General features: G+C 41.0%; 1 protein-coding gene across 1 annotated transcript; it reads right to left on the reverse strand.

Annotated features, from left to right (window-relative positions):
* Positions 1–406: 406 nt before the first annotated feature.
* Positions 407–15,418, reverse strand: slc38a2 (solute carrier family 38 member 2). The gene is made up of 16 exons (XM_031306465.2): positions 15,067–15,418; positions 13,692–13,811; positions 13,448–13,529; positions 13,219–13,334; positions 10,084–10,157; positions 9,888–9,980; positions 9,402–9,477; positions 7,619–7,701; positions 7,367–7,425; positions 6,406–6,573; positions 6,210–6,289; positions 5,967–6,067; positions 4,101–4,225; positions 3,858–4,002; positions 3,020–3,117; positions 407–2,203 (listed from the first exon to the last, which is right to left on the reverse strand). Exons 2-16 carry the CDS (start codon positions 13,808–13,810, stop codon positions 2,087–2,089), a joined length of 1,536 nt encoding a protein of 511 aa, XP_031162325.1. The 5' UTR covers position 13,811; positions 15,067–15,418; the 3' UTR covers positions 407–2,086.
* Positions 15,419–26,633: the final 11,215 nt, after the last annotated feature.

The raw sequence follows: 26,633 nt of genomic DNA on the forward strand, positions 1-26,633 counted from the left end.
ACGCTTTATCAGAGTTTATATTTAACTGATATGTTTTAACACTAATACATACGTTTATAGGTCATTGCAGCTTTTTACATAAATTATTTATGTTATATGTGTTTCGAAAGAAACTATACACTAGATTGAGACGGCAATGAATATGCAGCAATACATAATACAAGACAGCAATATTTTCTTTCAAAAACTATACTTCAACAAATTCATATTTTTTAAAAACATAATTTGTGTTGTTTATCATTAATGACGCCCCCTAGTGGCCTCTGTGGTGGCTGACCAGCATTCTGACAACAATCTGACCGGACATTTGAACGTCTGTCAGTCGTAACTCCTTGTCCTCCTAAACCACATTCACAAACTCTTTTACAAAAAGAAGCCGACACAGGACACAAAGAACACCAACAGGTTATAGATTATCTTTGATTTTAATTGGACATTATTTACAGGATATACATAGTGTTTCATTGAAACAAGAGTGTAACACTGGTGGGAAAAGCCCTCTTTGCTCCTGAAGTCAAGAGATGGCTAATGTACTCTCCAACCAAGATGTGCGTAAAGAACATGTTGCTGATCTGGGTTCGTATTCTGGGGTCAAAAAGTAAACAAGACTGCTGCCGCTGTATCAGTGGCTTCAACATGTAACAGTTTTCACAGAATCAACACAGTAGGATAATTCAGAGATTAACAGTTCAAGCTCCAGTGTATTAGAGCCAATTGGGGCGGTGTCCGCTTTTGTTTTACAGCTCCAATGCATTATTGTAAAAAAAAAAAAAGTTCAAACAAAACAAAGTGTATATACAGTTGAACTCAATAGATATATACATATATATACATACAATATTATATAAATATAGTAAAATAGATTAAATTACATTGATTTAACGGTCTTCCATAAATAGATGTTGGACAATAACAGTATGGTGACGTGTTAAGTTAGTGTTGGAAGCACAGTGCACTGTCAGATGACAGGTTTACGACTCAATGGGGAAACAAGTCCGCATCGAGCTGTCAAGTTCTTCATTGTGAAACATTTTGAAAGCAGAAAACTGGGCGACCGTTTTAGGTTGTTTTTTTTTGCAAGTTTAACAGGTATATTAGAACCACTGCATGTGGTCAAATTCAAAGTATTCTCCCATAAAGAAAAACATTTTAAGTTTGAACTGGAGACTGTTCTCAAAGCAGTAGTGTCATCGCTGCACGCACTGTTCCAAAAAGATCTTCAGCAGGTTATAAAGAGTAAATACAGTTTTGTGAGCATCCTCTTGTGAGCTACTCTGCAGCTCCCAGTGTTGGGGTTTGAAAAGGCAGGTTCTGTTGACTTATATTGGGTTTTACAAGGAAAGCTGACACTATAAGCAAGGTCACAAAGCCTTAGGTACGAATACTGAAAAGGCGGTGTAGTAGGCCTCGCCTGTGGAAACTGACACCTTGTTTTTTTTCTTCTCCACAATTGTGCTGAACAGTAAGTGCTTTTCGATATACTGAGATGCTTTACAAATACAATTTTGGCAAAGGAAAAATGGAAAAAACAACAAAAACAACAAATGTTGGAAGGAACTTAATTGTCTTTGAGGAGGATGAACTTTCAAGTTGGTTGTCTCTTGTCAGTCTTCGGGGAGATTCACATACGTTTTTCAGCAGGATTAGTTGTTGCAGAGCTCTGAGGTCACAGCCACACATGACACCGCACCTGAGTGTGAGCTGCACTTTGAACTCTCAGCTGTCATCTCTGATTTGAGGCACCTTCAAATATTTGTTTTCAGCTGTACCATAACTACAAAAGACCATCACAAAATAAAAACGAGCATGAAACGACAATGAAAAAAAGTTACAATAAAAAGAGAAAACGAGTAAAACACCATTGTTGTGGCCTAGAACAGCATACTGTACAAAGTTCGATACATTCTCTTGGAATGGCATGGGTCGTCGCTCAGGAAGTCAAAGCCGAGCATTAAGTGAGTTCTTGTGGTTTTTTTTCTTTTCTTTTACAATAGGTGTTGATCTTTGTTGGTTTGCGCGGCTGTAGCAGTCCAGCGCTGAAAGCCTTCTCTGTCCTCGGCAGGCCACAGCAGAAGAGGCGGACCTTTTAGTGTCCGTTGCCGTGTGCGTCTGGGCTGGATGAAGCATTGTGGATCCAGTCCAGCATGATGAGGCTCATGCTGCCGATCATGACCACGAAACCGCACAGCAGGAAGGCGGTGGCCTGGAGAGGAGAAAGAAAACGCATTTAGCTAACATGTTCATCCTGAGTGACATTAAGGAAGAGCTTGACAATTTGGGAAATACGCTTATTTGCATTTTTGCCAAGAGTAAGAAGAGAAAAATCTATATTATTCTTTAGTTCAATATAAAATGGTAAGCTTAGCTTAACATGAGAAATGGCCAAAATATAATAGAGATATAACGTGGTTAGTGAGTGAGCTTTTAGAGATACTGGGCAGATTTTTAGGGTTGGGTATCATTTGGATTTTTACGATTCCGATGCTGAACCGGTACTTTTAAAATGATTCCAATTCCTAAACCGATTCTTGAAAAACTGAAAAATGACATCAAAGAAAGGCTCTTTTTTTTCTTCTTTTTTTTTAAAGTACTTAAATATACAATAAGTAAACCTAAGTCACCTAACACACAACTACAATACGTCTGTTTCGGAGCAACAGAGGCAGAGACACATTAAGTAGAACCGAAATGAGGAACCAAAATTTGTATTCTAATCCAGTCCGATTCCTACTTTTCGGTTTCGGTGCCCAACCCTAGATTTTGTTACCATCTGACAAAGCCAGGCTAGCTGTTTCCCCACGTTTCTAGTCTTAGCTAAGCTAGACTAACAGTCTGCTGGCTACAGTGTCACGTTGAACAGACAAATGTGGATGCGTTGCAAGTGTTTGATCTAACTCTCAGCAAGAAACAAGCAAAGTAAATAAGTCTGTTATCTAAAATGTCGCACCATTGCTTCAAAATTAAGCAAAAAAGAAAGCTTCTATATACATGTAGATCTAAGAACTAACTAACTCCTTACCCCAATCTTTTGCACGGACTTCATGGACTCCTTCTTGACCAGTTTGATGTAGAAAGCTGAGGGCAGGATGAAGATGAGCATGGCAGCAGCAGAGGCACCTGTGTGACGGAAGAAATTCGGCATTTAAGTCACATTGTTGCAATTATTGGGTCGTTGTAAATTAGTGAGGTGTAGACCTACTCCATCTAAAGTGTTCTGAGATAACTTCTGTTATGATATGACGCTAGAGCCCAGCCGGTTTTTAAGGCTGATATCGATACAAATATTTGGTGATTTAAAAATCTGATATTCCGATATATATCGGCCGATTATATATATTTTTTAAAAATCCAGAAACGCGCAACAAAAACAGATTTCCCTAACATTAGTTATTTGTAGTTATTTATGAGTCCTCACTAAAATATGATAATGCAGTTTAAAAATAAACTTGTTTGTCAGAACAGAGGAACATCAAAATATATTAAAGTTCTGATAAATAAAATGTATAAAAATACAAACTTAAGATATGAAACTTAAAGAATTAAACATGAGTGTTGCCAACAGGGACGTTGTAGAGCGTCCTCTGGTGGACAAACTATGCAACGCCAACACTCAGATCATGGTTGAAGGGTGTTTTGTCCGTTTTTATTTAATTTTTTAAATATTCATTTATCGGCCATTATAAATGCAGATACCGATATTTTGGAAAATGCCTAATATCGGCCGATAATATCAGCCCTGCCGATATATTGTCGGGCTCTATATGACGCTATAAATAAAATTTGAATTGAATTGTGTTTTGTAATTGAAATGCTTTTTTATGGCATTATCACACACGTTAACACACGCAGACACTCACCGATGAAGCCAAAAATGTCCCTGATGGTGGGGACAAAGATGACCAGGGCGTTGGTGCCGGCCAGCAGGACAACAGTGATGATGGTGTGGCGGATCCAGCTGAATTCCTTAGAGGCGCACAGGAGGTGGTTGACGGAGGTACGAATCTATGCAGAGAGAGAGAGACACAAAGAGAGGTCATCCTCATGACCCACTAAATTCACTACAGTAATAATAAGACAAGCTCAATCTCTTTGACACTTACAGGGAAGAGCACCACGGGGACGGTGAGGGTGACAGCGGTCAGCACAGCCAGACGGACGATCAGCAGGACCACATCAGCCTTGTAGATTTTGGAGTAGGTGTGCAGCAGCTCAGGCTCCACGTTCACTGTGTAGAAAGACAGCAGAGACCCTTTTAGAACTTGATTCAAGTAGCCTGGTTGACACCAGACCCTTCTCAGTTGTAACTGAGAGTGGGTCTGGGAAAGGTTCATTGACAGTTCATTTCCAAAGGGGCGTCATCAACGGACGCCGCTCAAATGCCTCCAGGGCGCATTGGATAGTCCTTCAACCAATCAGACCAACGATCCGGGTGACGCTGCGCTTCGGTAGCCGTCATGTTGAATGTAAACAAAAAGCTGCTCGCCGTCGCTGCGCTATCGTTGTCGCGTAAAGCCCGCCTCAACGGTTGTGATTGGTGTAAAGCCCGCCTCAGCGGTTGTGATTGGTGCCTCGATTTTGGGGACATTGGAAATGGGTTTAAATGGGCTCTTCACCAGACTGACTTGCAGAGCAAATCTCAAATTTGCCGGAAGTTCGTCAGGGTTTACCCAGGCTATGATTCAAGTACAGTTTGCAATAAAGGGCTGTAAAGCTGCCAAAACCGGAGAGTGTTAGCAAACACAAAAGTGATCCATGAAACTCTTTAACTGTCTATTATGAAAACGAAAAAAAAAACCTGACTCAAAGCCAAAGTTTTTATCGGAATTACGAAACACCTATGTAGTTTAATCAATAGTTACAGTATGGCTGTAGACTCTTGTTATATTTTGGAGAACATGTAAAGACCTGTTAAATACTTAAAGCAACAACAAAGCACTTTTGCTCTTTGGTCCCCCTACAGGTTGGAAGCGGAATTGTCCATTACCGCTGTCGTATGTCTCATTCGAACTACAGATCCGCTACCCGATCTGGCAAACTTGCATAGTGTGGTTATAGCCGATAGAGAGCCGCAAAGCGAATGCAGAAGTGCCGTTCACCCTGTTACGAGTTGATGAACCATTGAAACGATTTTGGAAACATTATTTTAAAGTACAAAAGAATCTTTAGTGTTGCTCTAAGCATGAAAAGGCTTCATGTGAGTGTGAAAGTTAATATTTTACTAGGCTTAAAACGCGTGTTCAGTAGTAAAAGTGAAACATTTTGCTCTATCTATCCATGACTCCTAACAGTGCATTGGTTTCAGTGTGATAAAACTCACAATACCGGACAAGCAGGTTATAACAAACGTCATTATGGTTTCTTAATCTCTGCCTGCCCTGACTTAAACTCTGCACCGCCCCACATCAGGTTTTGCCCTGACGGTGACGGTGGAGTAAGTATTTTTTTTTTTTTATCAAGCTCTTGTACAACCAGTCTGTAAGTTTGCTATGTTCCTGCCATAGCAAACAGAGAAGAATGCATGTTGACACACTGGTCAGTTGTGTCAGGTGGCTTATTCCCAGTCTTGCATAACAGACCTTGAGTCCGGAGGATTTTGTGCCAGGGGGGATACTATTTAATTTGGACCTGGGAGCTTCTCCTAAATTTGGATTGATCCGCTATGACTATCCTGGGTTAATGACTGCTAGTAAACCCACGGTACGATTAACAATTACAATTACTCTTTGTGGCTGTCTAGACATCTGTTCCTGAAAGAATTTTTGGCATGTTTTTGATGCCATATATGCTTCTCCTTACATTTCATTTTGTGAAAATAAAATTAATTCTCTCATTTATTTATTTTTTATTGTTTAAATTTCAGGTAGATTACGGAATCAGCTACATACCAAAAACTGTTCCACCATACAGCAAGCAATTCATATATACACATGAAATGCCATTGGTTTTTCCCAGTCAAAGAGACTCACCGTTGAATGTCAGATATCCGAAGAGGGCGGCCAGCAGGTACATGATGAACATGGCCAGGAAGGACACATTGGCAACGCCCTGCATCTTTCTGCGGGAACGGCTGTTTGGGCGAGAGAGGAGGGGATGTTTCATTTAGACACCAGTTTTTTTTTTAATGTAAATGTGAGATAAACTCCTGAAAATGATAAGACAGCAGCTGTGGTTTGTAGTTTGGTGATACAATGAAAGTAGTGCACACTCACTCTTTAAGCTCCTCGTACATGGGCAGGATGGCAGGGTGGCACACAAAGGCGAAGGATAGGATAGGAACGGCGTAGACAGTCTGGGGGGGGGAAAAAACAACAAATTTAACATTCACGCACCAAGTATTCCATGAGATCTTTTTGGTTTAGTACAAATTTCATTCCTCCAAATGCTTTGCATTTTAAAGAGCTTTACCTGGGAGTTGAAGACAAAGTATTTTGGCGTGCAAGCGTCCTCGCTGTAGTCCACGGCGGTGGTGTTCAGGTGGGACAAGGTGGTGTTCAGCACTGTACTTAATGTTTCGTTCAGAGCGCTGACGTCCACAGGGAGAGGGCACGGGATCTGGAACTTCTTGATGATCACCTGGAGGACAAGACATCCGATTTTAGGCTAAATCAGCTAGCGCTTTAGGCTAATATACAGCAGATCTTTAAATGTGTCTATCGTTTCTCGCTAAAAAGCATTTAAAACAGCATTTAGCTCATTTTGGGAAACAAAAACCACACTGAAACCACACCACTGTGAGAAATGGGTTAAAAAAAAAAATCAATATATCTCAAACCAAATCTTAAAAGATCACAATGTTGTAGCCAAATTTCAGTTTCACTATTTTATTTCATTAAGTTCAATTGTTTTTATGACTCTGGCTTATTTTATTTCCCAATAAGTTAATCCTACTCGTGGACTGTGTAGGAACAGAGGGGGGCCGGAGATTCCATGGAAAAAATTAACTTAGTTCTCTGACTGAGACTCATCTGGCACAACAGGCTGGCTCATGTGCCCAAGGGAGTGTGCAGGAAATGTGTGTGTGTGTGTGTGTGTGTGTGTGTGTGTGTGTGTGTGTGTGTGTGTGTGTGTGTGTGTGTGTGTATGTGCGACACTTTAACGCACAAATACACAAACACTTGTACTGCCCCACAAAGCCAAACAGTTGGAACTGTGTGAGGAGTGAAACTGAGATAAGTAACTTCACACAATCGCCAGGGGTCAGTTATAATCTAAACACATAACTGAAGCAGTACCTCTTTAAGTTCATTTATATATATATATATATTTGTGTGTGTGTGTGTGTGTGTGTGTGTGTGTGTGTGTGTGTGTGCGTGCGTGCGTGCGTGCGTGTGTGTGACGAATGAGGAAGCAGGTGGGTTTTACTCACCACAATCAGAAAGAACACCATACAGAGCAGGGACAGACCACTGGTGTAACCAAGGTAACCTAAGGGCGGAAGCAAAAACGGAAATATGAGCTACTGCTTTTTTTTTTTCTATTTTGAAACTGCAGAATGTTTCTTCTATTTTCCTTGCATGACTTCACTCTGAGTTGTGAACATTTTGAGACATGCAAGTGCGTCACGACACCTAACCAGCCATATGTGGCAATGCATGAACACATTTCACACACTGCTTACCCAAGTTCCTGAGCAGTGACAGGGGCAGGATAATAACAAGGGTCACCAGCAGCACCAGGTAGTCACCATTAGTGTACCACGCTCTGAAACACAACAAGACAGGACAAGAACAAGTTAGTGATACTGTTTACGTCATTTACTGTCATATGAAAGGGGCACTCAACCAAGCATTTTTGCTTCCTGTTCCTTACTGTTATTTAGATTTGATATATTAGATTGATACAAGTTTTTTTGTTGTTGCAATGTTTGCAAGCTCTACTGTGTAATGCAAAAATGCAAATATTTTCCATGCATCCTCATCTAATTTTAACATCAGAACAACATCAAAGCTTCAAAGGATCATTTTACCTTTCATAGAAACAAAAACCCGGAAACCTTGTATGTATGTAACATTTTATTTAAGGTTATTAAGGTATTGTTGGCAGTAGACAAGTTTAGAAAATCATTTTTATTTTGTGTCATCTTTTTTAAGATACACTACAGTGTTTTTGACATGTGGATTTTGTCTTGTTTTTTATATATATATATATATATATATATATACTGTAGCTTTGATCATCTTTTTCCAAGCTGAAGACACTGAGTAACCAGCACCAGGAGTAAACTAATTAGCACTAAAAACCACTACTTCGTCCAGAAAAGCATTCACATTAAATCCACTTTTCTGTCAGAATTCTCTTTTACATTTTCAGGCCTGATCAAAGCTCTCCAACGTCTGCATGTCAGCTGCCACGAAACTGGCCTGCGCAGGATGACTGCATCGCTCACAGAAATAGATTGAACAAAGCAGCACTGAGGAGCTTTTTGCTCTGAACATCAATTTTTTAAACTGGGAGCGAGGTCGCGGTGAGCTCATGGCGCGCTCCGTCTCGATGCGGCACCGGCTGCATCTTCTAAAAGGGCTCTTTGAAGGATCGACTGAGCACTGTCCATCCCTTTTAAAACGTCTGGACCCCCCCTCCCCAGCACTTCAATAACAACCGGCAGCCATTTTGCTTGATGTGACACTTCACCTCGAGTGCCTCAGCCAGGAGTTCCTGCTCTCTATAGGGTTAACCTTAACCCTTACCCTAACACCTCATTTAAAAATCTTTGTTCTGATGGGGAATGTTGTTGTTTTTGTGCTCGACCACACAGCTTTCCAACACATCAGTTCTTTCACCAATTATTCAAAGTCCTGACCCTGCAAACAGCCCCTTCTGGGATGTGTGTATTGACATTTGGTGAACAGTTATATCAGCAAACCAAAACCTATTCATCTGTTCCTTGGCCGCAGGCTGATCTGCTCACCGATTTCTTGGAAATCTAGTCGGAGAGTTGTTGGAGGGTTCAGAACCTCCATTTGCGGCTCATAAACCTACATTTGTTACCAATATAAAAAAAAAAAAAATGTCCTGAATTTATATCAAACTAAATTTGAATTTGTTTCAAAAATTAAATCGAAAATGTTAAAGAAAATAAAGTTTTTATTTACCCATGTATTTTCTGCTCTAGATGCAGCAAAGGTTTCATATTTTTATGCTTCTAAAATGAATCAATTTGAAATATGAAAACCAAAGTAATGTCTGTAAGTGATTAGTCCTATTAGGATGCTGAAAGTTAAAGCAACCCCTTTAGACTTTTTGACCACTACTAGCGCTATTGAGCAATGTTTTTATGAGTGGATCCCTGTTTTTGTAAACATAACTTCACGACAAATCAGCTACATCACCGTGAAGACACATTTGTTTTCAACTTTTCGAGTTTGGAAGTTTGGAAGCTAATCAAATATTTGGTCACTCACCCAGTGCTGACTCCCATAAAGGATTCAATGACGATGGGCAGCTCGTATTTGACGATGTAGAGGTAGCTTGACATGGCTGTGAAGACAAAAACTGCAGTCAGTATATTACCATGTCAAATGAGCCAAGTCATGTCCCATGACGGGAACTGGAAAAACTGCTCTACGTTCCAAAAACACACACTGGTTTTCCCCTCCATGCAGTCAGTTTAGACACAGAGGGACAGTGTTGTATATGTGGAATAAACACAGGGTGGATAAATGAAGAAAAGTAATTTATAGTTACATAACACTTCTCAAAAAAAAGTAATAACCACTTATATAATTGCAATTTTGGCATAGCTAAACAAAATCAACAATTACCATCAAGAGTCCTACCCCTTAGGACCTTAGCTAATGTTAAACAAAGGAACGGCGATTACGTAAAAATAACTGCGATTAGACAATGACGTAATAACAGTTTGCTGTTAAAATGCCACAGTCTCTCACCTCCGATGTTCTGCATGGTGATGGAGATGGAAGCGGCGAGTTTCCCCGGCATCCCGAAGGCTTTGTAACCCAGCTGCTCGTACACCAGTGCACCTTTTAAAGAAGAAATACACAAAGACGGGAAGATTTAGCATTCCGAAAATACCTCCAAGAAGTCAGTGGGAAGTCTGGACACAGGACTATCTGACAGACGCACCTCCTTCGTTGGCCGTCTTCAGCAGCAAGTGGACAGAATACAAGGAGAAGATGGCAACGGCCATGAGGAGAATCCTGTAAACAGACGAGAGGGGTCTTTAGCTGAATGTTAACTACATCCGAGACGGAAATTACAAAGGAAAACCGGCAAAATCAATGACAAACTGGTCCTGACATATGCTGAAATGTTTCGCTGTTACAGATGCTAATCTCTAGAGTGAACGCTTGTGTTGAACATGCGATTTTAAAGGCCAATCCAATGACAAATGTGTTACCGTGGCTGCGGTAAACAAACACATTGACATTTAGTTAACGGGAAGGTTGGGCTTTCCTCTGCTGGATGTGCAGAATATGTTTCTTACACCAATGTACCCTCGTCATGACTCAAATCTTATGTCTTTTGGAAGAATCTGCCAGCAGGATAAGGGAATTTCATGCATTTCTACTAAAATACTGATATTCATTTCAAGAAAGTACCTCAAAGAGAGGCCAGTGAATGATTATCTAAATTTTTTGTTTATATATATCTGGAAAGAATGTCCACAATGAGAGAATTTTGACTAGAGATGTTCCAATAACATTATTTCCTTCCTGACACCGATTCCGAAACCTAAACTTGCAGCCCAGAATGTTTTCTTAACTACTAATCTACTATTATGCTGTTCCCTGGAGACATCTAATATAATTGAGTAAATTTTCTTTTGGGAATCCTTGATTTACAATTAGAGCAGTCCAGTTTATTATGGGACTGATTCGAATGTAGCAGATGTGTCATTGTCAACATTCATTCTGTGAACTCTACTCCAGCATAGTATAACAAAAAAAATAGGTTCCAAGATTAGTAATGCTGTTTATGCCAAATTCCTACCCTATGTAACTTAAAAATAATAACAGACAATGTTTGCCTCTTTTTAGGTGGCAGGAGTGACAATAAGTCATTCTCAACAATTGCTGTGTTCTGCTTTGAGAACGACAGTTGGAGAACAATTAAACACAAAAAGGATGTGGGTCTTTTTTCCTTGGCAACTATCGTGTTTTTCCTAAACGGTGTGCAGATTTTTAAGCGTTCTATTATCTCAAATAGCTCAAAATATAGTGCATATAGCTGCTGTAAATGGGAGAGGAAAAAAATCTCTCCTTTGGGATGAGCCCCCAATGTTTACAACTGCTGGCTCCGTCCCTGCTGCATCAGCAGGGTTACAAAGGACGAAAGGTTTCCCTGTACGACATCATCTTAACACTCTTGGGATGCTGCAGAGCCAACAGTATGTGCCCGGGTATTAATAGTCCAGGTGAAAATGAATCTCCAGGCCATTAGAGGACCTGGGTGGATAGGCGCAGCGTTTCCTCTGTGCACGTAAGCACTGAGCTGCTTTGAGCCTCTGGCTGGCCAGAGTCTGTCTGTCTGTCTGTCTGTCTCTGACATCCAAATGTTTAATTTTTTTATCGCTTTACATCATCAGACTCAACAAATATATGCTTTGGATGACCTTTTATGGAGAATAGATTTGCTCTGGAACCGTTTACTTACGTAGCTCAAAATCCTGATGAGTCGAGCACCAGACAGTGTTTCGAAACGCAAACAGACACGCTATCTCCCATTCAGGGTTTCTGTAATCCCCAACTTCTGGCCCATGTAGGGCTCCGATTGGTCACCTGCTGGCTCACAGTGTACCATGACGCGCCCCATTCATGATCTCCTGCGAGAGTACGTTACATAACCCTGACCCAAATGCAGTCGGATTAGCTCGGCTAAGCTGCTTCTGCTGCCACTCCCTGTGTTGGAAACGTACATACTGCCATTCGGTGACACCCAAAGAAAGCTAGTAACCTGCTATGAGTACATGTATCCGTATTTGGACACGTGTTACATAAAAAAGACACTTAACTGGTTTTTGCCTCCTGAGTGCCTCTGAGGGCCTCTTAGACAGTAGTTATAAAGTGTGATTCAAAGAAAAGTGCTGTTATAAGTGGTAGTTTCTCCGCAGGAAATTGGGCTCAGAAACGCAGACACTAAAACAAAATGACAACTGATGTAGAAACGTCTTAACGTGATTCACATATGCTGCAAAAGTGATAGACACTGTAGGCATTTTGATCTCAAATGCTCTGGATAACCAATAGGGGGAGCTCTAATAAAAAACCCAGAAGAGAACTTACCTTTCCCCTTTTTTTCCCACTGAAAATGACACTCTCTCCACAGTTGTATCTACTGCAAACATGATAGCGAGTACTTAAAAACTGCCCGAATGAGCATTTGTAAACTTTCGACCCTGGTGTAATCTGCTGCTCAGGGTCAAGCAGCTGCAGATTGAACACACACACACACACACACACACACACACACACACACACACACACACACACACACACACACACACACACACACACACTGCTGGCAGGGAAAAAAGCCAAGCAGATACTTAGTACACATCATGATCTGCAACCTTGATGCAACAGACAAAACCACACCTGCCCGTGTTCGCCTCAGCTGGATCCAGACTATGAAACAAAACTGTGCACGCGATGAGTGGTGGTTTTCCTTTTACTTTAAACCTTATCCTCCTGTGACTGTTTTGGTACCTCAAGTTCTGCCTTTCTCTGATGCCTATTGGTGCTTTGCAGTTGTATTTACCTTGGCATTACCACCAGATCAGCTTTTCTTTTACTCTCAGTTTCAACGTAATGAAAGTAGGGTTGTCAAAATGAACCCGATAATAACGATTTAATGCAAAGTTCCTTTAAACGGACCCTAGTTGTTTTGACGCTGGATTAACGCACGTGCCTTGTGTGATTTGGGCCTTGGGCCGCTCCGTAGTTTGGGAAAACAGAAAGCGGTGCAGCAATAGCATTGTTGATGGCTATTGAGCAGAAATGGTTAAAGAAAAAGATCTTTTGAATGGCAAATCAAGATTCAAAGCCCTTCCAGATGGTTCTCTCCACAGGACTAAAGTTATTTGCATGTACAGTCCACGTGAACTGAGTTAACACCAGAGTACGTTGAGTCTCAAATGCCATTTGAACATTAAAGAACAGATAAAAAAATGGCCAATAAATCGCAAGTTTACAATAGACAGCACCAGAAAGATAAAGGCTGTTGGGGAAAAGAACCTAATTAATATATATAGAAACTTACACAAATAGGGCGATGCCAGTGTTGGCCATGGCGTAGGACAGACCCAGGATGCCGCTGCCCATGATGGCGTTGCCCAGGTTGAAGACGGACATGCCAAAGGAAGCATTGCCCTGGTGCTGTGGGAAAACAGTAACAGGCTCACAGTTAGGAAATGAGGACATACCGGTGTGATCACTGAAGATGAACTGTGTTGAAGGATCAGATTATCATTGTATGAGGATCATCTTACATATTCAGTCTCATACTTCTTCTTGCCCAGGTTGTGTTCGGGGAGGAAGTTTTGACTCTCTCCATCCATGTCAGAGAATTGGCTTTAAAAGAGAACAAAAGAGAATTTAGAGAAAACAATGCGTGTACACAGGATGTTCAGTTACTACTTCAAAATAAGGGGTAATTTAAATATATCTATATATATATATATATATACATATATATTTTGTATGTTATGGACATATATTTAAAGCCAGTCTCACCCGTCCAGTGGGACCTTCCTAGGACAGTCCGGGTATATGGTGTACTCGTTGCTGTTGGAGCTGCTGGTGTCTTCTTCGGGAGAGATGTTAAGATGGCTCATCTCAGTGGGCTGTTTCATGCTTCAGAGTAGAAAAGAAAAAAGAGACCATTTTGATTAATTATTATATATTAAATGATATTATATATATATATATATATATATTTTTTTACACATTTCTGCTCCCTGCGTCATGCCATAAAAAGACCACAGCCTTTTTTTTTTTTCTAGCTGTGCGCGTTCACGCTCCCTTTGGAATCATCAATATTATAGTGAGCATGCAGGCGCGCGCCGCAGCTCTTCTCATGAATCTCAGACCATGTGACTTTTCTTTGTAAGGGAGGGGGGAGGAGGGAGAGAAAGGGAGGGGGGCGGGTGACGCACCGGCAGTGGAAAAATACCAGACCGGCATCACCTCAGCAGCTCCGATGTGATGTAGAGACGCTGAATGACAAAAAGCCGCAGTACGCGCCGCTGACTTTGCGCTCATTTCACTCCGAAATCATTTGAAAAGTGGAATGAAAACAGGGTGTGTCAGCGTCTTTACCCTGACACAGACACACTCCTTAGACATTTCTAAAGCAGAATAAGGGTGTCAATAAGATAAAACGTGGATATTCTAAAATCTGACATTCTAATTTAATAATAAGAGGCTAATAGGTATATGTATCTCTTGAGTGTGCACATGTGGATCCACACAGAGAGCGCAAAAAGGCGTAACCCCATGCAGATCCATTTAATAACATCATTCCCATGGCCGGCTCCGATGGAAACAATGGCACGTGTTGTCCCCTTTATGGGCAAGGCTCTCCATTTTGCGCAGAGGGCTCGCGCTCTAATTCCTCCTCGGTTTACGATTAGAGCCTTTGCTGATGAAACACAGGGACAGGTTTACATGATTTCCTTTTCACTCAGCTTGTGTTGCAATGTTACCTGTGTGGCAATGGCACTGCAGCATCACTGTCTGTCACACTGATCAATTTTTTATTTATTTATTTTTGGACTGGGGCTGACCTGATACGAAAATAAACGCATCAGGCCCCTCAGAAAGGACATGTCTGGCTCTTTTGGAAACAGATCCACACAGCTATTATGACAGGAAGTCGGTTTAATACTGACTAATTAGCCCAAAAGAGCTGGCGACGCATCCACTTTTCAATAGATGATATTCAAAATACAAACAAAAGACATATATTGGAGTTATTATTTAAGTAGAAATCCGAAAAGTGTACCACATAAAAGCTTAGAATGATCTCCCAAAACACTGGGCCGCCTCCATCCGGAAATTTTCTGACAGACAGTGGGTAAATGATGAGACACAACACCGGCATTCTTACCTTGTAAAGATGTGGCAGGATGCCTGTAAAATCCTTTCAGTAAGTACAAAAAGAAAAGAAGAAACAGCAAATGTCCGGACGATTCCTTCTTTTACTCAAACGGATCCTTAAGTGTATTTAGGCTGAGTGAGAATGAATTGAAAAATGAATGGATAGGCCTATTAGACAGGATCTGATTCAAAACACGAGCTGAAACACTTGAAGTGAAGTCATCACAAAAGACACTTTGAATAAAGTAAAAAATCAAAAGAAATTAGATTTTCGTCTGATTTATATAAAAAAAACTTTTTTCCAGAGATGCGTTAGGCTCGGAGAGAAAAGCCTGATCTGGTGAAGGAGGGACTCACCCTTTTATAAAGATGAGCATTGCATCAGCCTAGACCTACACGGAAGGGGAGTAGTCTGGCAGGGGGAGTGGCCTGAGTCTTTTAGATTGAGAAGGTGGAGACTTTTTACGCACAGCAGTGACGTGCGTTTGTGTACAAACAGAGCAATGACCGAGAGACTTTCCCGTGGAAAACCACAGGAAGCCTCTAGGAGGCTACAGTTTTACAATAGGTGGTATCCATGAATGCCATATACAGTAAATACTACACTAGTACTATTAAAGTGTTCTACAGCAGGCCCTATTAAAATGTTCCAAATAATTCTGTGATCATCAGGATTAGAAAGCAGTTTATTGCCACAGTAGTGGAACTATACGCGGAATTTGCCTTGGTGATCGGGTGCGTACATACAAACCAAGAAACATATTAAACATGAATAAGAATAAACAATAAATACTGAAACAGAGACAAATGTATACAAAATAGTTGTTTATTATTATAGGAACATCAAAAGTCACCTTATGATAATTGAAGGATAGGGATGAGACAACTCACGACACGATTTTTCTTACAATTTCTTTTAACAGAATGAGCTGCAGACAAATAACTGGGAAATATTCCTTTATTCATATAAACTGTGCAAAACGCCATGTGTCCTCTTATCTAAAGTGCAACTGATAATTATATAATTATATATATATTATATTGATAATTATATTATATGTATAAGTGATTAATTTGTTAAAATAAATCCCACATCAGAATACCTAAAAAAAAATCTCTTGAAATAAATGAACTAAGAACAAGTAGCGATGTCTGAAGTCAATCAAGTGAAAAGTAGATTACACCTTAGGCCATTTAAAAATTGCATCGACATTCTTTTTTTTTTTTTATCTCAACCTATTGTCATCTTTACACATTTATATCGATTTTTAACCGATTGGCGATGCATCCTTACATCCCTACTAAAGGATAAACCCCGGAGTAATGTGGACTGTAGTCCTGTCAGATGAACTCAAATACCCCTTCATGTTCATTGCAATTGATTTTAAATTTGATTTGATTTAACCCTATGAATCATTTCACAAAGTGATTTTTGTTACTGCAGAAGTATTCTTTAAATCACTTGTACACTGACGTACAGATATGTTTCCATAGCCTATATATCATTTATCATAGGACATTGCTCTCCTTTGGAAAGCAGAATAAGGTCAGCAATCCCTCGCTGTCGAACCTCTGGAGACTTTTTGAAGGTAAAGTGGACTCAAAAGTTCCTGGAAGTCTGTCACTCCAGATCAGTTTGGGAGTGGAGCTTCAAAGCGGACCTCCCTGTCGGAAGGAGATTACAGACAAACGCTCTCATGTGATAGAGGCCATCCTGATCCGCCTTCACACTGCTGGCTCTCCTCACCGGTCAGGTGTGTGTGTGTATGTGTGTGTGTGTGTGTGTGTGTGTGTGTGTGTGTGTGTGTGTGTGAAGGAGAATCTTCCCCAGCTATGGTTTACAGTCTAGTATGATGTCTTGGATGACCAAGAACTGTAAAGTCAGTTAACCATCAGTCTGACCTTAAATATAACACTCCCTACTGATGCAACTGCTGCTAATACTACAACATTTTACCGCCACTGCTCCTTATTCTGATAGTAATACATCACTACAACCCTGTCTTATCACCACTACTACCTCTATACTACTGTTGTTGCTACTAGACTGCTGAATAATTAGAATTAGAAGAAAATAATTACTACTACTTGTACTAACTTCTACTACTCTTTTTTTTAAAGATTTTTGTGCTTTTTTTGGACACGAAAGCGGGGAGAGAAAGGGGGGACAACATGTAGCAAAGAGCCGCGGGTCGGACTCGAGTAGGGCTGGGTATTGTTCAAATATTTTTGGTGCTGCCCTTCTACAGAGAATCGGGGGTCAGATTCAGCTCATGGACACTCCAGCAGGGTGCATGATTCAACCTGGCTCACCTGAGTCCAGTCATTAAGTGAAGAATGACTCCAAATGAGGAGTTAATGCGTATTTAAGAATAAATGACACACAGTTGAGTGTGCGAGATCCGTGTTATGAATCTGCCTTAGCTGGAGGTGAAATGTCAGCAGCTGACAACAAAGAGATCTTTCTTTTCTAACGCATCATGCAACATCATTCTTCTGTCTTTACACCCTGAACTGCTTCACAAAATGTCATTTTGGCTTTGTGATCTTGCGACACCAGTTCAAATTACAGCTTTACACAATGAAGAGGGACGTTTGGGAATATAAACAGTCTCACATAGATGCACTGTGTCATATTGTCTGGTTTCTATTGTTGGTGGAGAATAAATAATGTAGTCCTCAGGTGTTGTGCACAGAGCTCTATGTTCTTTAAAGGTGCACACAAATTTTCATTTCATAGTTTGTTCCAATTAGGCAAGATTTCAGTCACCTAAAATAATAATATAAAAAGCTTTTTGGTTAAAACAAAAGTCATGGCATTCAGTTGGTGCAGTTGGACCACTGTTCCATGTCTCGTGTGAAACCAAAAGTCATCGTTGACTTATTTTAACTTACTTATGTACTGTAAGTTAACTTGCTTACATTACATACTCAACTAACATCACGTACATAAGTTAACAAAAGTACTTATTCTAACCCAAACCACAATCTTCTACTAAACCTAACCTAGTAGTTCTGTTGCCTAAACCTAACCAAACCCTGCACGCTGACAAAATAACGCAAAGGGACACCCAGAGCATTAGTTGGGAGTGAGAATATGTTGGCTCTAATGGAAGATTGCCTCACGTGCATTTCATTGCATTCCCAAACTCTCCAAAACAGTGTGCAGATGAATGCAGGTGCTATTGTCTCATGGCACCTGACCTGCAAGGGAAGAGGGAACGATAAACACAACACACACGCGTAAACACACACATAGCTACACACTTGGCATCAAGAAATAAATAATACAAAAGGCGACACATTCATGGGTGAAAGGACACTTCTGTTGACTCTCTCTCTCACTATTCCTCATAATCTCTCACTCACTCACACTCTCTCTCTCACACACACACACACACACACACACACACACACACACACACACACACACACACACACACACACACACACACTGTGCATTCCTCTGCCCTCAGTCACACATGAGTACGTTTGTGTGGGGCTCTCTCTGTGTACAAGCCTTTGTTTGGGGCTTTAGATCGACCCAGCCGATCTCAGACGGATCAAGAAACTGGAGCAGGGGCAAGGGGTGCGGGAGGGGACGTGATCTGAACACCGGTGCCCTGTTGCCCCATCCACACACACACACACACACACACACACACACACACACACACACACATACACACACACATATATACATATACATATATATATATATATATATATGTGTACTGTATATATAAACACACACATGCATAACATTTGCTATGATTTGGTCCAGGGAGCAGTGGAGGTAGCAGTGCATGGTCAGTCAGGTGAGAGATGGCGGGTTCAGAAAAGTCAACAAGGGTGTGTCCAAAGGTGGTAAGTAAATAGAAGGTGAAAAGCTCTTAGTAGTCAGGCGCCATCATATCTTAAATAGCTCATAATATCCTATCACCCCACTAGAACACTATGCTCCCCCAATTCAGAGTTACTTGTGGTTCCTAGAATCTCCAAAAGTAGAATGGGATCCAGGCTTTTTTAGTTTCATTTGTGGCAAATAAGACACATCCTGTTACTTAACCACAGAGGTTTCCTGAGAAATTAAAAGATTATGATCACAGAAATTAAAAGAGAAGGCTTCATCTTTTGCTTCTATGGAAATATTCTTATAAGTAAGACATAAGTTCTGATCCATGTTTGTCATTTAAACTTTGGGTTTATGGTCAGGTGAAAACGTTTAAACCCTGGTGTGTGTCTGCACGAAAATATCCAATCTGAAAATACAAGTCTAAGTTTGTTTGTGCAGTGAAAACGTCACCATTCTTGGAAACAACACCAGTCACAACATATTGGTCATTATGAGGAGATAGATGATATGTAATTACCAATGGTTCATCATACTTGGAGAGCTGAGTGCAAATGGAAATTATTCTGTCGTACAATAACTGACAGAAATGGGTCAACATTATTTTTTTTGGAAAGATTTTAGGTTACCTAACCCTGACTACACAATAGGTTATTTGTGAGTGCTCGTGACAAAAGAGTTTGACATATTGGGAAGGAAGAGTTTGACATTATGGGAAATTTACTTCCTTGGCAAGAATTACAGTAGAAGATTGATGCCACTACAATGTCTGTTAAATGAATATGGCGTGAGAGATGGGAGATGATTAGCTTAGCCTCACATAACAGACTGGAACCAGGAAACAGCTAGCTAACTCCCTGTAAAACCACAACTTTTATGTTTTGTGTACTGATTAAACTAATAAGAAAATGTTAATCATTGAGCTTTAGAATTGCTTGGAGGCAGATTGTTTTTAGCTAGCTGTTTCCCCCTGCTTCTAGTCTTTATGCTAAGTTAATCATCTGCTGGCTCTTGCTTCATATTAAGCTAGCGTACAGACAGGAGACTGCGTGGTAGTAATCTTTTCAACTATTTCCCGGCAAAAATGCAAGCATCTATGAAAAGCAAATGATTGATGCATGGCGATATTTTCCTCTCTTCTGTACGACTGGCTTTAGTAGCTAATTATCTGCTGGCTCTGTTCATATTTAGCATAGCGTACAGACAAGAGAGTGCATTGTATCAATCTCTTCATCTTTCTCTCGGCAAGAATGCGAGCAAATCTTCCAAAAAGTCAAACTATTCTTTTAAAAACCAAATTATTGATGCATTGCGTGTTGTCAAGATATTGTTGTCTCTTATCTACGACTGGCTTTAGTAGCTAATTGTCTGCTGGCGCTGGCTTCATATTTAGCTAGCGTACAGACACGAGAGTGCATTGTATCCATCTTTTCATCTATCTCTTGGCAAGAATGCAAGCATTTTTTCCAAAATGTCAAACTATTCTTTTAACAAGCAAACTATTACCTATCTGGCCTCAAAGACTACCGCCCAGTGGCTCTCACATCCCATGTGATGAAGGTGCTGGAGAGGCTGGTCTTGGCCTACCTGAGGCCGCAGGTGAGATCTTCTCTGGACCCTCTACAGTTTGCCTACCAGCCTCGTCTGGGAGTGGACGATGCTGTCATCTATCTTCTGCAGCGAGCTCATTTGCACCTGGATGGCGGTGGCAGCACTGTGAGAATCACATTTTTCGATTTCTCCAGTGCATTCAACACCATCCAGCCACTGCTACTAGGTGAGAAGCTGCAGATGATGGGTGTCGGTGTGTCCACAGTCTCCTGGATCACTGACTACCTGACAGACCACAGTTTGTCCGTCTGGACCGTGTTCTGTCTGATGTGGTGGTGAGTGGTACGGGGGCTCCACAGGGGACTGTGCTGTCTCCTTTTCTGTTCACCTTATACACCACAGACTTCCAGTACAACTCAGAGTCATGTCACCTACAGAAGGTCTCTGATGACTCTGCAGTTGTTGGGTGTATAAGGGATGGACAGGAGGGAGAGTACAGAGCGCTGGTGGACAACTTTGTGGAGTGGTCTGGTAAGAATCACCTGCTGCTGAATGTGGATAAGACCAGGGAGATGGTGATTGACTTCAGGAGGAAGGGAACGGCTCCGCAGCCCCTTTGCATTCTGGGTTGAGATGTGGACATGGTTGAGGAGTACAGATACCTGGGTGTCAACATCGACAGCAGGCTGAACTGGAAAATCAACAGCACTGCTGTTTACAAGAAGGGGATGAGCAGACTATTTCCTGAGGAAGCTGAGATCCTTCAACGTGTGCAGCAGAATGTTGGAGATGTTCTACCAGTCTGTTGTGGCCAGCGCTCTGTTCTCCTCTGCCATCTGCAGGGGCAGCAGCATCGGAGCCAGCGACACAAACAGACTGAACAAACTGATCAGGAAGGCTGGCTCCGTTATTGGCTGCAAACAGGAGACATTTGAAGCTGTGGTGGAGAGGAGGTCACTGAACAAACTGTTATCTATCATGGATAACCCCGACCACCCTCTCCACCCCACACTGGTCCAACAGAGGAGCACCTTCTCTAAGAGGCTCCAACAGCTTCGATGTCGCACAGACCGCTACAGGAAATCATTCCTCCTACAGCCAATTAAACTTTTTAACACTTCATCTCTGAGTGTGAGATAAGACTCATATACATCACAACTGCACTGAATGCACCTTGCACAACTTTGCACAATAGGTTTATCTACATCCTATCATTACTAGTGAAACAGTTGTACATTTTTACTCCCCAACTTGCACATTAAGTGTATCTATATCTATTGAAACAGTTGTACATTTTATTTCCAAATTGTATATATTTTAAATATTGCTTGTGTAGTATTCTATTATTATTTCATGTATATTGTTTCCTATTATTTAATGTTTACTCTGTATGTGTGCTGTGTGTCTGATATTTTGCTGCTGCAACACCGTTATTTCCCTTTTTTTGGGATCAATAAAAAAAATCTATCTATCTATCTATCTATCTATTGATGCATGGCGTGTTGACAACATTTGCACTGAGACCTCAGACTGGTTGAACTTGTTTGATGTTACTGGTTTGTTGTGGTTCCTGGTTGGGTCTGTGGTTTATTTTCTTCACCTTACAACCATTGCACACCTACCTCTGCACATTTCATACCCAAGAACTGTATACATATACACACACACTATACAAATGGTATGCAGTGCAATTTATTTTCTTAAAAACACATTTTAAATCAACTAAAATACCCAATATTTCCATTAGCAGCTGTTAGTCCGCTGTAAAGGCGTGATTACTTCCTCCCTTTTAAATGGTTCCAATACATGGAGTTTGGTGGCGATTCCCAGCATAGCTCCACCCTGAGGTGAACACACCTTTAGCCGAAAGGATAGTAAATATTAGGACAAACATTCATCAGGTGGCCAGAAAAACGACTCTAATTGAATGCTATTGTTGTCCTGTGTCTGCTGGATGTGTAAATAGGCAATTGATTGCAAACATGTTAGCCCTAGAAGTTTCAATCTTCTGTCTTGTTGGAAGTAATATTCCCCTACAATCATTGTACCTGATCACTCTGACCCCAAAGTAAATTCTTTTTCACCTTTATTTTTTACAGGCAAGTCATTAAGAACAGGTTCCTTTTTACAATGGTGGCCTAACAAGTGACAAAGCTAGGGCAAGGGAAGGAGGTTTAGGAAATAAAATACATCAGACATACAATACATACAGTTTAAAAGAACATAAAATACATTTTTAAAATAAAATACAGACAGCCGTCAACACGTTAATTACCTCCTTGGCAGCCATGTTTTTTCTAATGTAAATCCATCGCCCACTTCCCATATAAATACCTTCCAGTGCATCATATTTAACTGTGTCAGTCTCCCACCGAGCCCCCCTCCTGCGTCCAAAGCAGATCGCTAACACCAGCTGCCCCTCTTCCCCCAGCCTATACTAATTAACTTTTCATTTTCTCTGACTTTAGAGTGGGGATTTTCTTGCTCCTCAACCTTACTCACCCCATCCCCACTGTGAGTGTTCTTGGAACAGTCAACCTCTAAGGAGGATCTTTATTACAATATAGACAAACAACTTCTTTTTTTCCAAGAAGGAGGAGATCTCATGATCGGCCTTGCTTTATAAGGAAAACAAAGGTCGTTGGGTTTTTCTCCACTGGGTCTAGGTGTGAACAAAGAGTTAATGCCAAGATCTGTAGGGGTCAAACGTGTATGGGGTAACTGGGTTATTTCCACTACGAGAGAAGAGCTAAGCGGAGATGAAGACAGTGGTGTTCTGGTTCATGATGAGCCACCAAGGAAATAAAGACTTACCTTTGTTCCTGTGGAGCCAACAATTAGGAGCATTTTGGTCCTTTTCAAAAGTGATTTTACTAAGATTAGATGAAAGACATTTGCGTTTGCATCTTACATTCCGTGTTTTGTAGGTGTGTGTGTGCAGGACCGCCATTTTAGTGTCTTGCTCGTGCCCAGGACAAGATGATTTCCAAATGCCCCCCCCAGCAAATTATTTAACGTTTAGAGGGCCCTTTTGGGTCCTCCCTTGACCCAGGGCCCAGGACAACTGTCCCGGTGTCCCCCTCCTCCGGTGTGTCACCCTCCCCCTACTGTCGGCGGCCCTGTGTGTGTGTGTGTGTGTGTGTGTGTGTCCCTTTTTGATGGGCATCGGGTGCATGAATGCAACCGCCATTTCATGCGGTCGACACAAAGCAGGCTGGTGGCCATCAGACTGAAAAACAAACAAGTCGCCAAAGAGGAAGTGAGTTATCTTTCTAACCTTGTCATGGCGCTCACACACACAGAGGCAGAGTTGATCCTGATCGGACGTGAGGCCTGCGACAGGATCAGGGTCGCTACGTAAACACACCTTAGCTAAACACGACCTCCCCAACACAGTGGGAAAACTAACAAGGTCTACCAAGCATCACTGGATTCTCTGCACAGAATGGACTGAGCTCCCGCAGATTTGCCTTAAATGACAGATTCCCATGCCGGACAGATTCCCATGCCAGTCCCGTTTCTTTATTGTGCACTGTGCTAACATTTCTATCATCATCTCTTGTCAGAAACTACAGTTTAATACAACTGGTGCCAGCCATTAGTATTTTTAATATCCTACCAAACCAGATTTTTTCATAAATCAGAAACTCAAAGTCCCTTTTATGCATTCCTATATTAATGTTTACACCATCTGAAGAACCGTAAGTGCTAGCCTAGAATGCTAGAATTAGAATAGAAAGTTTTGACTTTTGGATTTCATCTCAGTTTAGTTTTAGTTAGTTTTTTAGAGTGTGTTTGTTAGTTTTTCTATATTTAATTTTACAGGAGTTTTAGTTTGTTTTTGTTAGGGGCCAGGCATAATGTCTCAGAAGTATGCAGTTACATATACATAAATAATACAGGGATGGAGAATGGACATGATGTTTAATGTTTAATCTTTGCGCCACTTTAGTGTCCGATGTGAAGCAATTACGACACAGCGCCATCTCACGTCAAGTCCGTTCACTTTCTGTGGTTCAATGTCACGAGAGTTGACGGAAATTCCTGCTGTCTTCTTTTTCCTTTAGTTTTTATTGGTTTTTAACACAGCATTATAGTTTCAGTTTAGTTTTAGTTTAGTTTTTATTTAGTTTCAGTTTACTAAAAATCATCTCCACTGCTTATTTTCGTTTTAGTTTTAAGTTTACTATCATAACCCTGCTGCAAACTCCTCCTCGATAGTTCCTGGATCGTCTGAAAACACTAGTGTTTTGGTTTAATCAAAGCAATCCAACACGTGAAAAGAGAAATAAAAAGCGGAAAAATGCTCAAATGTTGACAAAAAATGTAAAAGTAACTGACCAAAAAAAAAAAAAAAAAAATTAAGAAAAAGGCAGCTGCAAAACACTTGCCTCACATCGGAGAGACCCAGGGATAATTCGCGGCAGCACTAACCCCGGTTTGGTTGTACATTCCAGCGGAAACACAATTGGCGGTGTTCACAGTTGGGAAGCCAGTGAGGGATCATGTCCTGGTTACTGCACTTGTGACTCTTGCTGGTTGCTTACGAGGGCGAAATCTTGTGGAAAGCATCCTTACTGCCAGGTGAAAAGAAATGGCTGGTGACTCCATGTGTATCAGAGATAGCACATGGCTGTCTATGCACCCCCCCCCCCCCAGGACAACAATAGAGTAAGCAGAGACAAAGAGCACAACTGAATTCCAGGCATTCTGAACATTCCAAGACAGGAATCACTACCAATTTAGATGTTTCCCTCTCGTTTGATTCAAAACCTGCCTAGAAGACTAGGTAGCTAGCAAGCATCTTCAAGCCATATGTCTTGGGTAAGGCACCTAGTTTGATCCACAGGGGGGGAAATCTCACTCCAGCTTTCAACAGAAGTTATTAAATTCTGCTTCCCAATCTCTAGATGTGGCAGAGCATCTCTTAATTCAGGAGCATTACCTTAGTAATCCTCTTAGTGGTGGGAAAGTGGTTTAGCGGGCGCATTCTTTATGACAGGAGTACAAATGGGGGGATCACGTTAGCCTTAGGGGCCCCGGAGGGGAGGGAAGGGGAGGCAGCTCGTCTCGCCCTCTAAAAACTTTCCATCCAGGATGGACCTTGGTCGGTCCTGTGAACCCGCTGACTCCTGTTCGCCTCCGCTGCACTGCCGTGGGATGTGTGCTTCAAAGAATGAAACTCAGACAGATAGAGGGAAGAGAAATTAGAAATGTGTAAGAGGTTACCCCACAACAATGCTGACCGTCAAACATATTTCTTTAATTGGCAGTAAAAAACAAAATAAATGCAATTTCGAGAATTTCCACAACTTTGCCGACCTAAAAATATAATTTTCTAACATAAATGATAGTATCTCACAAGCAGTTTATCATTAGGTAATAAGTTACGCTAATTTACTTTCAAAGCCACAAAACTGAGTATTTGTTTTCTGTTTTTAGAGGCCATAGGTTGCAACTGGGTTTAAATTTCATTCCATAACACAGACAATGCTTTTTTCCCCTCATCCTGTAAAACAGCAAAATATTTTTACACAATTATTTAAGCTTGGAGTCGTATACATACATTTATACAATCTAATGTGATTTTGGGCCACTAGCTAAACTGGACCATCTTATAACACCACACTTGGCCGTTAGCTTGTGCTCCATGGTAGCTAGCAGGGCAGAGTCATAAGAAGGTGTGTGTTTGACTGTCATTAGGAAAAAAAACTGGAATTTTAAGGCACCAACACAGAAAACTGACTATTTATTACAGCTTTGAAATAAAATAAAAAATGAACTTAAAGAGGTACTACTTCAGTTATGTGTTGAGATTATAACTGACCCCTGGCGATTGTGTGAAGTTACTTATCTCAGTTTCACTCCTCACACAGTTCCAGCTGTTTGGCTTTGTGGGGCAGTACAAGTGTGTTTGTGTATTTGTGCATGATAGTGTAGCTCTTAAAACATGAATCGAGCCTGAACATCTCACACAACCAGCGGGGAGAAAAAAGGTTTTAAAAAAGGGCATATAGAGGTAATTCGGTTTACAGTGCAGGGTAAAGTTAGGGCACCAATGTGGCACAAGGAATTAGTGGAGCTGTAGCAACTGAGAGGATTAGGAGGACACACACACACACACACACACACACACACACACACACACACACACACACATATTTATATATATA

This window comes from Sander lucioperca, chromosome 20, assembly GCF_008315115.2.
Source record: "Sander lucioperca isolate FBNREF2018 chromosome 20, SLUC_FBN_1.2, whole genome shotgun sequence".
Taxonomy (NCBI): domain Eukaryota; kingdom Metazoa; phylum Chordata; class Actinopteri; order Perciformes; family Percidae; genus Sander; species Sander lucioperca.